At 37.1% G+C, this 14,959-nt stretch overlaps 1 protein-coding gene across 1 annotated transcript in view; it reads right to left on the bottom strand.

Moving 5' to 3' along the window:
* LOC128663870 (asialoglycoprotein receptor 1) overlaps window positions 1–14,959 on the bottom strand; it is a 123,689-nt gene that overhangs the window by 35,610 nt on the left and 73,120 nt on the right. Inside the window, exon 7 of the mRNA XM_053718430.1 lies at window positions 7,555–7,635. Within this exon, the coding sequence (XP_053574405.1) occupies window positions 7,555–7,635 (81 nt within the window). The remainder of the gene's footprint in view (window positions 1–7,554; window positions 7,636–14,959) is intronic.

Below are 14,959 nucleotides of genomic sequence, written 5' to 3' on the forward strand. Positions count from 1 at the left end.
TTACATAACGATTCAAAATTTTCAGATCCAGAACTGGTCTGAATGAATTTTCCTTCTTTGGGACAATGAATAGATTTGAATAAAACCCCAGACCTTGTTCCTGAAAAGGAACTGGCATGATTACCCCTGAAGACTCCAGGTCTGAAACACACTTCAGGAAAGCCTGAGCTTTTACTGGATTTGCTGGGATACGTGAGAAAAAAAAAATCTTCTCACAGGAGGTCTTACTCTGAATCCTATTCGATACCCTTGAGAGACAATGCTCTGAATCCATTGATTTTGGAAAGAATTTATCCAAATATCCTTGAAAAACACAAATCTGCCCCCTACCAGCTGAGCTGGAATGAGGGCCGCACCTTCATGTGGACTTAGGGGCTGACTTTGGTTTTTTAAAAGGCTTTTATTTATTCCAATTTGAGGAAGGCTTCCAATTGGAAACAGATTCCTTGGGGGAAGGATTAGATTTTTGTTCCTTATATTGACGAAAGGAACGAAAACGGTTAGAAGCCTTAGATTTACCCTTAGGTTTTTTTATCCTGAGGTAGAAAAACTCCCTTTCCCCCAGTAACAGTTGAAATAATAGAATCCAACTGAGAACCAAATAAATTATTACGTTGGAAAGAAAGAGATAATAATCTAGACTTAGATGTCATATCAGCATTCCAAGATTTAAGCCAAAAAGCTCTTCTAGCTAAAATAGCTAAAGACATGGATCTAACATCAATTTTGATAATATCAAAAATGGCATCACAAATAAAATGATTAGCATGTTGCAGTAAGCGAACAATGCTAGATATGTCAGAATCCAATTCTTGTTGCACTAAATTCTCCAACCAAAAAGTTGATGCAGTCGCAACATCAGCCAAAGAAATTGCAGGCCTAAGAAGATGACCTGAATATAAATAGGATTTCCTTAGATAAGATTCAAGTTTCCTATCTAAAGGGTCTTTAAAAGAAGTACTATCTTCCATAGGAATAGTGGTACGTTTAGCAAGAGTAAAAATAGCCCCATCAACTTTGGGGATCTTTTCCCAAAACTCTATAGAAATTGCTGGTAAAGGATACAATTTTTTAAACCTTGAAGAAGGAATAAAAGGAGTACCTGGCTTATTCCATTCCTTAGGAATCATATCAGAAATAGCATCTGGAGTAACCACAGGAGGTTTAAAAACAGCATTTAAACGTTTACTAGTCTTAACGTCAAGAGGACTGGCTTCCTCAATATCCAAAGTAATTAACACTTCTTTTAACAAAGAACGAATATACTCTATTTTAAATAAGTAAGTAGATTTGTCAGTGTCAATATCTGAGGAAGGATCTTCTGAATCAGATAGAGCCTCATCAGAGGAGGATAAATCATTATGTTGTCGGTCATTTGAAATTTCATCAACTTTATGAGAAGTTTTAAAAGACCTTTTACGTTTATTAGAAGGCAGAAATGCAGACAAAGCCTTCTGAATAGAATCAGTAACAAATTCTTTAAAATCCATAGGTATATCATGTACATTAGAAGTTGAAGGAACTGCAACTGGCAATGTACTATTACTGATGGACACATTATCTGCATGTAAAAGTTTATCATGACAACTATTACAAATGACATTCGGAGATATAATTTCCACAATCTTACAACAAATGCACTTAGCTTTGGTAGAACCGATGTCAGGCAGCAAAGTTCCAACAGATACTTCTGAGACAGGATCAGATTGAGACATCTTGCAAAATGTAAAAGAAAAAACAACATATAAAGCAAAATTATCAATTTCATTATATGACAGTTTCAGGAATGGGAAAAAAATGCAAATAGCATAGCCCTCTGACATAGAAAAAGGCAAGAGGCAAATAGCAAATAGCAATGGGGTAATAAATTAATGAAAAATTTGGCGCCAAGTATGACGCACAACGTAACTGAAATTTTTTTGGTGCCAACAACATCCGGAAATGACACATTTGCGTCACTAACGACGCAACCCTGTGTATGGACTCGTCGTCAACTATTACGCCGGAAATTACGAACTTGCGTCAACGGAAGTACTTTTGCACCAAAAAATTCTCGCGCCAAGAATGACAAAATAAAGTCTAGCATTTGGCGCACCCGCAGGCCTAGTACTGCCCGCAATTTGCAAGAAAAATGTATTCAATCTGAAAAAAAGACTAAAACCCAGGTAAGAAAAAATATTTCTTAATATGTTTATTTTCCCCAAATATGAAACTGACAGTCTGCACAAGGAAATACATGAACCTGACTCATGGCAAATATAAGTACAATACATATATTTAGAACTTTATATAAATGCATAAAGTGCCAAACCATAGCTGGGGTGTTTTAAGTAATAAAAAAACATAGTTACCGAAAGACACCCATCCACATATAGCAGATAGCCAAACCAGTACTGAAACAGTTATCAGTAGATTTAATGGTATATGAGACTATATTGTCGATCTGAAAAGGGAGGTAGGAGACGAATCTCTACGACCGATAACAGAGAACCTATGAAATAGATCTCCTGTGAGGAAAACCATTGCATTCAATAGGTGATACTCCCTTCACATCCCTCTGACATTCACTGTACTCTGAGAGGAATCAAGCTTCAAAATGCTGAGAAGCGCATGTCAACGTAGAAATCTAAGCACAAACTTACTTCACCACCTCCATAGGAGGCAAAGTTTGTAAAACTGAATTGTGGGTGTAGTGAAGGGTGTATTTATAGGCATTTTGAGGTTTGGGAAACTTTGCCCCTCCTGGTAGGATTGTATATCCCATACGTCACTAGCTCATGGACTCTTGCCAGTTACATGAAAGAAACTACTGCTTCTCCTGAATCACTCAGAGTGAGCAATGACTGTGAGAATTGATGATAAGTTAGTGTTACAGATTGACATTTTACAATGAATGACACCTGATCAGTGCTCTATAATATATATATATATATATATATATATATATATATATATATATGTATACAAGGGTTGATACAGCGCCTATATATCCATTAAAATATGGGTAATGTATGGGAATATGAATAAAAGAGATGAATAATAGATAAAAAAATAATGATAATAAATGAAAAAGATATAAAAATATATAGTAAAATAAATAATACTAAAAAGTAAATAAATTGTGAAACAATGTTCATATAAGTCTTTAGAATGTATACAGTCCGTAATAAATCTTCAGATAAAGTTGATATGCAGTAATAGATGGTATATAATACCTTTACCAGATATTACCCCAATCTAATGAGGTAAGTATGCCGCACTGGGGGTATATAGATAGATAGTAGAATCTTCTCCTATAATGATATAGTTTCTCTCCTCTCAGCTAGGCCTTAATAATTGAAAGTTTATACCAAGACAGAAAAGGTACTCCAAGAGGCTAACTACCAACCCAAAGGAAGTGCAAGGGATCTATTTACAACCAGAAACACATCCCTGCATACTCCAGGAGGCTAACGAAAACCCAAGAGGCATCACATCTGGATACAAGGAGAAGATTCTACTATCTATATATATACCCCCAGTGCGGCATACTTACCTCATTAGATTGGGGTAATATCTGGTAAGGGTATTATATACCATCTATTACTGCATATCAACTTTATCTGAAGATTTATTACGGACTGTATACATTCTAAAGACTTATATGAACATTGTTTCACAATTTATTTACTTTTTAGTATTATTTATTTTACTATATATTTTTATATCTTTTTTATTTATTATCATTACTTTTTTTATCTATTATTCATCTCTTTTATTCATATTCCCATACATTACCCATATTTTAATGGATATATAGGCGCTGTATCAACCCTTGTATACACATTTACACTTACTGATTGGGGTCATATATCTCAACCAGTACTTGTCTTATATAGCTGCCACTATACCTTACACAATCTTGACTAGCGCCAATTATAGAGTATCACTTGTGTCTACCCAGTATACTGAGTGAACACATTTTACTTGCTTCTCTCTCTCTCTCTCTCTCTATATATATATATATATATATATATATATATAAATATATTATATACGTATATATTTATATATCCTCCTGAGTCTGTTTGACTGAGCAGTGAGATGATGAGAAGTCTGTTTGACACCTCTATCTATATATATATATATATATATATATATATATATATATATATATATATATATATATATATAAAAATAATGAATATATTTTAGATATATATATTATCTATCTATCTATCTATATATATATATATATATATATACTATATATTTTTTTATTTTATTTTTTTATTCAAAATCTTGTAAAAAAACACTAATAAGAAGTTTGTTATATAGCATTATTAAAGAAAGGGGAAGTGTTGTCTATTTAAAAAGTTAATATGATTAGTGGGTAAGTGTATAACTCACACTGTAGAGGAGGATTTTTTTATGGTATTTATTGTGTTATATGTAATTATATACTTGTATAATCACTAGTCGAGAAAGGACAGCCTCTGTTGCTTACAAAAGGACTTTTGGAGACAATACTGTCTACTCTGCAGCTATATCTATCTATCTATCTATCTATCTATCTATCTTTATATATATACAGTATATATATATGTATATATGTGTGTATGTATGTATATATATATATATATATATATATATACAGTATATACTGTATATAAATATATATATATATTTATATATAAAACAGCGCATTGATATCATATTGAATTTGAGGCTGTGAGATGCCACACCCGACACTACACCCTCCCCACCCCCATTTAAAAAAAGTGTCTTCTGGGCAAAAGGTGGCAACCCTAGTTGGATGTGAGGGAGTGAAGAGAGAGCTGTTTTGTTGGAATCAGGTAGGGATCCGGGGGTGGGAGGTGTCAGATGGGAGGGTAATCTCTACACTAAAGCTAAAATGAACATTACAAGCCACCTGATTAACCCCTTCAGTGTCAGGAGTAATATGTGTGGTGCACAGCTGCAATTAGCGGCATTCTAATTACCAAAATGCAATGGCAAAGCCATGTATGTCTATTTATGAACAAAGGGGAGCCCAAATAATTTTTTACAAACATTTATGCCATGATTGCACAAGCAGTATGTAAATAATTTCAATGAGAAACCCAAAGTTTGTGAAATATATATATAATATTTTGTTTAAATGGAGTGATAGCAAAAATGTTTAAAAAGTGTCCGGTATTTTGGGCAAGTTCTTTTCTAAAAGTCCCAGTAGTGAAGGAGTTAAGGTACATTTATTTATTTTTACCTCTAAGCTGTTATGATTAATTAGTCCACTAGGTGGATCTTATAGACAAACTGTAAGAAATCACATTAGCATCATTAAAAAAAAAAAAAACCTCTGCTTATGTATTTTTTCCTTGCTCTTTTTATACAGATTTTTATCTCTGACTCAAGAGATCTCAATCTCATTCACCTATTTCTTTTGCAGACTTGTAATGCTTTATTTAGGCATGAACCTTGGGTGGCGCATTTATAAAGGCAGCAGACGCCCAGCTATTACCACATTATCCATAATAAATAATAATTGATTACAATTCATGCTGGACCTGAGCTGTAGTGCCTGTCATAGATGGTGGTTATTAGTAAGAAAAACAAATAAATAAGTTAAAAGAGGAGCATGGGACATACTTATATTTATTGTATAGGAAAGGATCTAGAGAACCATAAAACATAAAATACATATCTTGGGCCTGATGTTCTTCCTCACCATTTATTTTCTCCCCTTCTACTCCAGAAACATAATGAACACCCCCAAGTAAGCTCCTGAGTTTTCAAAGAAGATTTTTGATATACTGTGTATACATTTTGCATAGGACCTCATTACGGTTGCCAACTGTCCACCACAAAAATATTAGAGAATTTCTAGTCGACTGGGCACGTTTGTAGGTGGGGTCACAAAATGCTACCCCCCCCCAAAGGCAGGCTTGCTCTTCCTTTACGGTCAGCCCATTTAAAAGGGTTTCCCTGCTAACAATAAAATCTTTACAGCTGCATATTGATCCCCCCATTTTTATTATGCAGGGGGACAAAACAGGACCTCTGAGCCATGTCCATAATAGACAAGTCATGTCACTAACCATCAAGTTATGTCATTGATCTGCCCTACCCTGCGCAAAAGCCACCCCACTTCTATTTTCCTGATTCCCCTTATGGACCAAGGGGCCGAATTATCATTGTGCGTGCGGACATGATCCGATATTGCGGATCATGTCCGCTGCACATTGAAAAATGCTGACAGCATACGCTCTCTGCATTTATCATTGCACCAGCAGTTCTTGTAAACTGCTGGTGCAATGCCGCTCCCTGCAGATTCGCAGCCAATTGGCCGCTAGCAGGGGGTGTCAATCAACCCGATCATATTCGATCAGGTTGATTTCAGGCGATTTCTGTCCGCTGCCTCAGAGCAGGCAGACAGGTTATGGAGCAGCGGTCTTTAGACTGCTGCTTCATAACTTCTATTTCCGGCGAGCCTGAAGGCTCTCCAAAAACACGGGGCATCAAGCTCCTTACGGAGCTTGATAAATATGCCCCCAAAGGTCATGAAAAGAACAATTAATCAGAGTTAATATGGGAGAACTAGCAAATCAGGATTAAAAAATAAAAGTGTGGGAATTTAATCTCAAATTAAACATTATAGATATAATAATGTTAAACAGCTTTTTAGCAATTCTGAAGGCTCCTTCAATTCGACAGCGAGAGGTCAATGCAGTTCTTGAGAATCAACAAGAAGTCCAGTTGATGGTGAAAGTAAGCATTAAAGGGACAGTCAAGTCAAAATTAAACCTTCATGTTTCAGATAGGGCATGCAATTTTAAACAACTTGCCAATGTACTAATGGTCTTTGTTCTCATGGTATTCTCTGTTAAAAGCTAAACCTAGGTAGACTCCAACTGATTTCTAAGCCGTTGAAGGCCGCCTCTTATCTCAGTGCATTTTGACAGTTTTTCACAGTTGGATACAGCTAGTTCATGTGTGCCCTATAGATAACACTGTGCTCACTCCCGTGGAGTTATTTATGAGTCAGAATTAATTGGTTAAACTGCAAGTCTGTCAAAACAACTGAAATAAGGTGTAATCTGCAGAGGCTTAGATACAAGGTAATCACAGAGGTAAAAAGTATATTAATAAAACCATGTTGGTTATGCAAAACTGGGGAATGGGTAAAAAAAGGAATAATCTTTTTTTTTTTTTAAAACAATACATTTTTCAAGTAGACTGTCCCTTTAATCAGATGTCCTGTTGGGTATAACTTAGTTTAGACAAACAAGAGTACCTTATAAGAGTTACTTGTCGATTGTCTATGTATCTGTGTTAAAGGTTGTCAAACAATTGTTTGTTTCCCTATTTTACAAAAAAAAAAAATATTGTTGTACCTTTTTTATGATTTATCTCTTTCTACTGAATATCTGTCTTAAATTGTAGTCTACTTATTTAATATTATACAAATGGAAGATGAGCTTGGTCTTAAACACAAATCCCACTTATTTTTGAAAAAGAACATGGTATTTGTTATGGTTCTTTTAATTTTAAGCAGATAGATATCAGTACGCTCACCATTTATTTGCAGATTCTTTACCAAGCTTGTCAATCTCCACACAGCATCTCGGACTGACTGAACATCGCTTTGTAGGGCATCTGTAGATTAAAGAAAATGGTGATTACTTTAGGCCATGATGTAGCTCATGTAGTTTGTGTGTTCCTGCGTTGGGAAGTTGTTAACCATTTGCTCAGCTATGACAAACAGTTTGAATATATTTTAGAACTTTATTAAAATAATTAATTTGCACATAGCGAAAAACCTTGTCTGTGACACTTGAGGAAGGAATAGAAGAGGTTTGCAAGAGCCATTAAATAGTGTTAGGTGGAATTTTGCTATGCTGGGTATAAAAAGCTTATAAAGTATGAATGCAGTCTAGGGGAAATGTGCATCCTGGGCAGACAGAAAGATGCCAGTAAGTGCACTGCTCCCTGGTTAATGCGACAGTAGCCACTTTGTTAACCACTGTCCTCTTTTACCTTTCTTCTTCACTATGTCTTTCCTAACCATGCTCTCCTAGTTAAGCCATTAGCTAACAAAGATGCCTGCATTTGCAAGGGGTTTGCACTATCATAATAGTATATGTTTGCTTTTCTCAAGTGATCATTTTATAAGTGAGGCACTTAGAAATAGGCAAAATAATTATACAAGAAAGTGAACAAAGGACAAGACACATGGGCAAGTACTTTTGCCATATTATATTTGCTGTGTTTCACTGTATCCCTTTTTTGTAAAATGCTCCACATCTTCATCTCTTGTATTTACAACAAACTATATTTTTATTTACTCCTTCCCCCAAACCACCTTTATTATTAAATTGCTCATCTCTTTTAACCTCACCTCACATTTGCTCTCTTGTCCTTGATACATTCCTAATCTTTTAATGTCCTCTCTTCACCCCATGCCAAATCCTTATCTCATCGTATGTCACTATCTCTATTGCTCATACTAGCTGCTGGTGATATCTCTCCCACTCCTGGTTCCCCACAACTTACTAACCTCACCCACCCACGTAAGCCTTTCCATAGACCTAGAAACTGGAACTCTGGAAACCTTACTCAAGTTCCTTTTGTTTTTTAAAGCTAACACCCCCTTCACTTGTACAATCTGGAACTCTTGCTCTGTTTGCAAAAAGCTCACTTCTATCCGCAACCTCTTCATCACCCATTCCCTCAACATTCTGGCTCTCACAGAACCCTTGCTCTCTCCTTCAGACACAGATCTCCTGCTGCATTGTCACAATGAGGTCTCCACTTCTGCCACACTCCTAAATCTGAAAACAGACAAGGAAGCAATGTAGGTATTTTACTTTTCTCTCATTGAACCTTTCAACAAATACAACCCATCTCTTCCCTCACATTTTCCTCCTATAAAGCCTACATGATTAGCTTATTCTCTCCCCTCTCTCTACATGTTGCGGTTATATATTGCCCCCTTGGCTCCTCAACTCAATTTCTTGATCATTTTGAGGCGTGGCTGTCTTATTTCCTCTCCTCAGACATCTCTGCACACATTCTTGAGTACTTCATTTTCCCTGTTGACAATCCCGCTACCCCTGGAGAAACAAAACTTCTCCAGCTCACTTCCTCTTACAGTCTGTCTCAATGGACTAACTCTCCTACTCACAAAGGTGGGCAGTCCCTCGATCTTATTTTCAGCTATCAATGCACTCTCTCAAACTTTACAAATGGAGTTTTTGTACCAAAGTCCACACAAGCATTTAAGCCCTTATATTCAAAACCTCTCTGCTAAGGTAAGATATTCTAAAATGATCCTCCAGCACTGCAAGAACCCTAGTGACATTTTCAAAAATCAGATTTTGCTTTTCTTCTCCAAGGGGCGTTCCGTGCATTTGTGTATGTGAAGGAGAGACAAGCCCAGTGCAATATAGCACTGCATGACATCAGAGTTTTGCTGCATTTGCACTTTGTGTATTGTATTCTATATTGCTTTACACTTTAGATTAAGTTTTATTACATTGAAAATTTTCACTTTCTATTTTGTGTTTTTATTTTTTATTAAGCAGTGTAGTAAGGATTGTGATTTTACAAATTCTGATTTTGCTTTCACAGTTTCTGCGTAACTTTAACAAATTAGTACCATACTTTGTATATTTATGTGTATCTTTTACAAATTACATTGCACTTTGCATGTCTTTTATTTAAATTAAAACTGAAAAACTGTCAGCTTCAGGTTCCCAGAGAGTGTCATTACTTTTTATGAGCCAGATAATCAAACATTCTCTAGCTTAGAGAGATATTATAGTGCTGACTTTACACAGCAGAACTCACTGCATTGTCTAAGAAAGGGGGAGGAACCTGGGAATCCCAGAGAGATGAGAGAGGCCTTCCATAGAAAGTAATGAAGCTCACTGGGATACAAAAGTTCACACAGGAGTGAGAAGGTAATTGGAGAGCCCCTGGGGCTTATATAAAGGCTCTATTTGTATCAATTCCAAATTAAAGGGACAGTCAAGTCCAAAAAAAACTTTCATGTTTTAAATAGGGCATGCAATTTTAAACAACTTCCCAATTTACTTTTATCACCAATTTTACTTTGTTCTCTTGGTATTCTTAGTTGAAAGCTAAAACTAGGAGTTTCATATGCTAATTTCTTAGACCTTGAAGACTGCCTCTAATCTGAATACATTTTGACCACTAGAGGGCATTAGTTCACATGTTTCATATAGATAACATTGAGCTCATGCACGTAAAGTGACCTAGGAGTGAGCACTGATTGGCTAAACTGCATGTCTGTCAAAAGAACTGAAATAAGGGGGCAGTCAGCAGAAGCTTAGATACAAGATAATTACAGAGGTAAAATGTGTATTATTATAACTGTGTTGGTTATGCAAAACTGGGGAATGGGTAATAAAGGGATTATCTTTCTTTTTAAACAACAAAAATTCTGGTGTTGACTGTCCCTTTAACTGAAATATTTTCACTATAATTGAACTTGATTTTGTATATATTTTAGTATATATTTTTTTCTGTTAGTTAAAATAAGTGTATTGTGAATTTTGAGCAAACTTCACCTACATCCAACTGGCAAGACAAATCAGTGAGGCCAGCTTGTTTAAAATGCTAACAAATTTTCACAAGACTTGTGAGAGAGCTTCAGACATACATTGGGAACTCTGATGTTCATCCCAGGGAACTTACCTGTCCCCCCCCCACACACACACACACTCTCTAAAACTGTCAGCTTTAGCTCACAATGGAGAAAATACAAAATGAAAATGTATTTTTAAAAGATACACAGAAATATACAAAGTATGAGCCAAAGTTATTAAAGTAACACAGAAACTTTCAAAGCATAATCAGAATGTGTAAAATTACTGCTAGATCTAAACCTTAATGTATTAAAACCTTAATGAGAAAGTGCAAAGCTCAAATGCAATAATACTGAAAGGACCCAATCTGAAATGTATAGTAATATAAAATACAAAGCACAAAGTTTCATATTATGTAGTGCTATATTGTACTGGGCTTGTCTCTGCTTCACATACATAAATGAGACAGATTTCACAGTACTGGAGTGAATTTGAAAATTAAGTAAGTTCAGCCTTTGTGAAGTCTGAACTACAATTTCTCTCCAAGCTGGAGAATATTTGAATATCAGGGCCTAAGTCTCTAGATCAGCAACATCTTTCAAACTCTCTCACACCTCTGCTCTCTTCCATGTCCTCCTTTTACAGCCCTGACCAATCTATCTGTCACTACAACTGTACTGTTACATTGGTTCTATGGCACCTTCTAGCATAGCTTGAAAATCACGCACTAATTGTCAGCTCCGGCATATTCCTCTGCCATGCTACCTACGCAGATGTTCCCGCACTGCTGAGCGACATTGGAGAAAATCTTGGTGTTCGGCTGATATTCTTCACTACAAGTTCACATTGAACTCCTAATATTCTGTCCTTTAGCTTTCTAAGCAGGATTACTTCTCTACTTTTATCTCTACTCTTTCTTCAAACCCAAAACATTAGTTCCCAACTTATAATACCCTTCTACTCCCACCCCACCTCCTATTAACACTTTGCACTCAGCTCAAGATTTTGCCAAACACTTCAATAACATAATTGTTTCTGAAACAAAATAATTTCTTAACATACTACCAGTCTCCAACCCCCTCAACCGTTGGCAAAAGTCCAAAACCCACACAGCCACAAATGTATCTCTTTTGCCCCTGTTACTGAAAAAGACGTTCCTGCCCTTATATCTTCCTCTCACCTTACTACTTGTCCCCTCTATCCCTTCTCCTCACAACTACTGCCCTCCCTCCTACTCTTATCCTTCCACATATTTTCAATCTCTCCATTAGAACTGGTATATTTCCCTCATCCCTTAAACATGCTAGTCACAACTAGCCTCAAAAAAACCTCCTCTCGATCCAACAATCCCTTCCAACTATCTATTCCCCTACTCCCCTTGCCTCAAAACTTCTGGAAAGGCTTGTTTATAAAAGTTTATCAGATTTCCTCACATTAACCTCTCTCCTTGATCCATTGCAATCTGGATTTGGCCCTCAAACCTCCACAGATACAGCAATTATTAAGGTTACTAATGACCAGGCCCTTCAATCCTTCGGTATCCGCAACACAGCCTTCTTGTTGTTCTACTCCTACTTGTCTAACCGTACCTTTAGTGTAACCTTCTCTGACAATTCCTCTGACTCTTTAACACTTTCTGTTGGGATACCACAAGGCTCTGTCCTTGGTCCCCTTCTCTTCTCAATTTATATGTCATCTTTAAGTTCCTTAATAAAGTCCTATGAGTTTTAATATAATTTGTATGCTGCTATTACCCAAATCTACCTTTCTGCACCAGACATACCCCCTTCCTTGCTAACTCATGTCACTAACTGAGCTCCTTATTTTCCCGCCTTCTTCCAAAATCTTTATCCCCCAGATTTCTATAACTGTTGATAATAACATCATTATCCCAACCCTGTATGCCAGATGTCTCTCATCATTTTCTGCCTTAAATAAATCCCTCAAAACACTTCTCCTCCTATATCTCAGACCCTGTCTCAAGATACTCTCCCTCTCACCCCCTTCGCTCTGCTCATGACCACCTTCTCTCCTCCTCTCTTGTTACCTCTTCACATTCCTGTCTACAAGACTTCTGCAGAATGGCCCCTATCTTGTGGAACTCTCTGCCTCGCTCCACAAGACTCTCCCATAATTTTCAAAGTTTCAAGCTCTCATTAAAGTCTCTACTGATCAGGGATGCATACAATATACACTAATTTTCTTACCTCAGTTTCTCACCTTCTTTTGTCATCCCCCTGTAAGCCTATAAGCCCAGCTGTCTTGTAGATCACCTTCATGCGAGCTAATTTACAACAGTGCAACTCTTGGCAGGGCTCTCTACCCATTTGCCAACCATAAATGCTACCTTGCATATTAGACCTATGTTTATAGCGCTGCAGAATCTGTTGCTGCTCTACAAATAACTGATAATAATAACAGTACTCTATAACAGCATAGTTTTTTTCACCCATGCCAGCAATTCAAACTGCTGCCTATCATTTAGGATTTGGGTAAACTATTAGATTCACTCTATAAAGGTCAATTTTATTACATGGATGTTGCTGGCACACTTCAATTATTCAAATCCTCCAACTGCATACATTTAAACATACCTTTATTCCATTGTTTGCATAGTGTCAAACATACAATGCATGCTCTAGTCTAATTGAGGTTTGATTAATAATCAACATTGAAATTACAATACAAATTGTATCATACAAGTGCAACATTATTCATCAAAATACAATAAATCCTTCTTAAATATAAAGCACCCCCTAGTGACTAAATCATACATTTATATATTTTTATATTTTTACACAGATAAAAATATTTATTTGGGGGGGGGGGGGGGGCGTGTCTGAACAGTGATCCTGAGCGGTTGCATCTCCATGAGCTCTAGCAGATCCACTGATAATCCGCCGATTATTGGAAAAATTCTTCAGCAAAACCACCCAAACTAAACAATAATATATTGCTTTCTACTGTGGGAAGCCTACTACACTTGTTTGAGCTGTATTTTTGACATTAGAGCTCAGGATCAGACATCAGAGGCCTAGAGCACCGGCTCGAAATAGGAAACGCTTCCCCCTCAGTATCCCTCAGTATTTAGCCTTAACTGGTCGCAACAGAGTACTCACACATTAAACATTACTAGCCTAAGCTCAAATTATACTACAGTTGTTGATGGTAATCATGGGAGACACCAGCTCACAAATTTATCCCCATCGACAACTTGAGAAGATTGAGGGCCTGATGCGTTCCTTGATAGAAAGAGCTCCTTTCAATAATCTAATATATTACTTCACCACTAATACATAGCCACAGATGTGACCCACAGACCAGCAGAAATAACATACTCAACGGGTGGCGATGCTTATCAACATCCAGTGGGGTCGCCTACCCTGCAGAAGCAGACTCACTTTCTAGATCCCGCCTTTGGCATCACGCAAGTTCTCCAGGCTGAGGCCAGAATCGTTGCCCTTCCATCTTACTCACAGGGCTATGGGTCTGTTGATGCAGACCTGAGCAAGATTGCCATCACTCCTCAAACATTGATGACTTCAAAACATCTGACATTGATTAGAGCAGGCCTCACTGAGCTGGACCAAATGCAAGCCAAATATACTCCCATCCAGCCCTACAGTCACCCAGACCTTTAACATAGCTGCTATACACGCAATGAACCTGGACCTAAAGTCTGAATGCCACTCTCCCAAAGTGTCGGATCATGCTCAGACAATGTACCCACATTGTGGCCGTGACGCTTACTCTACTGACAATCAACCACACCAGGTGAATGAATGGCAGGCTCAGGCGACTCTCAAAAATATCTACTTCATGGCTAACTTAGCCTTTATTGTTTTGAGTTGCCCAAGCTCCTGGCCAGGGCTCACAATGTTGCTGTGTACTTACTGCCCCGATACTTTGCAATGATATAAACCAAAACACTACACAAGGGCGTCAACTGACTAAGTCAGAGATATACAATGCCTCAATGTCCACAATACAAATCACTAATGACTTGAAGGCACAATCCCTGATGGACACTGAGGACCTACTATTCAGGGTTCATGGAACTTTCAACTACCCGGCTGGACATTGGAGAGTCCCTTGGTGACACTCTACACACTTTCATCCAGTATACCTCAACAAATTTAGCATATATGACACATACTTCTCCAACATTTATTACAGGGGATTTGACCTTGTACCTGCAGAGGATTGACTTGCCAACTCAGCCAGCAACATTTATGACAGAATTACATCTTATGATATCTAAAATGTCTTGACCTTTTTGTTCTTATGCTTATTCCTATCTGGTCTTTCACATGGTTAACTTTCATTAACAGATGTTTAACATTAAATAGTACCCTATTCTCACTGGCAAT

This window comes from Bombina bombina, chromosome 6 (genome assembly GCF_027579735.1).
Source record: "Bombina bombina isolate aBomBom1 chromosome 6, aBomBom1.pri, whole genome shotgun sequence".
In the NCBI taxonomy this organism is placed as follows: Eukaryota; Metazoa; Chordata; class Amphibia; order Anura; family Bombinatoridae; genus Bombina; species Bombina bombina.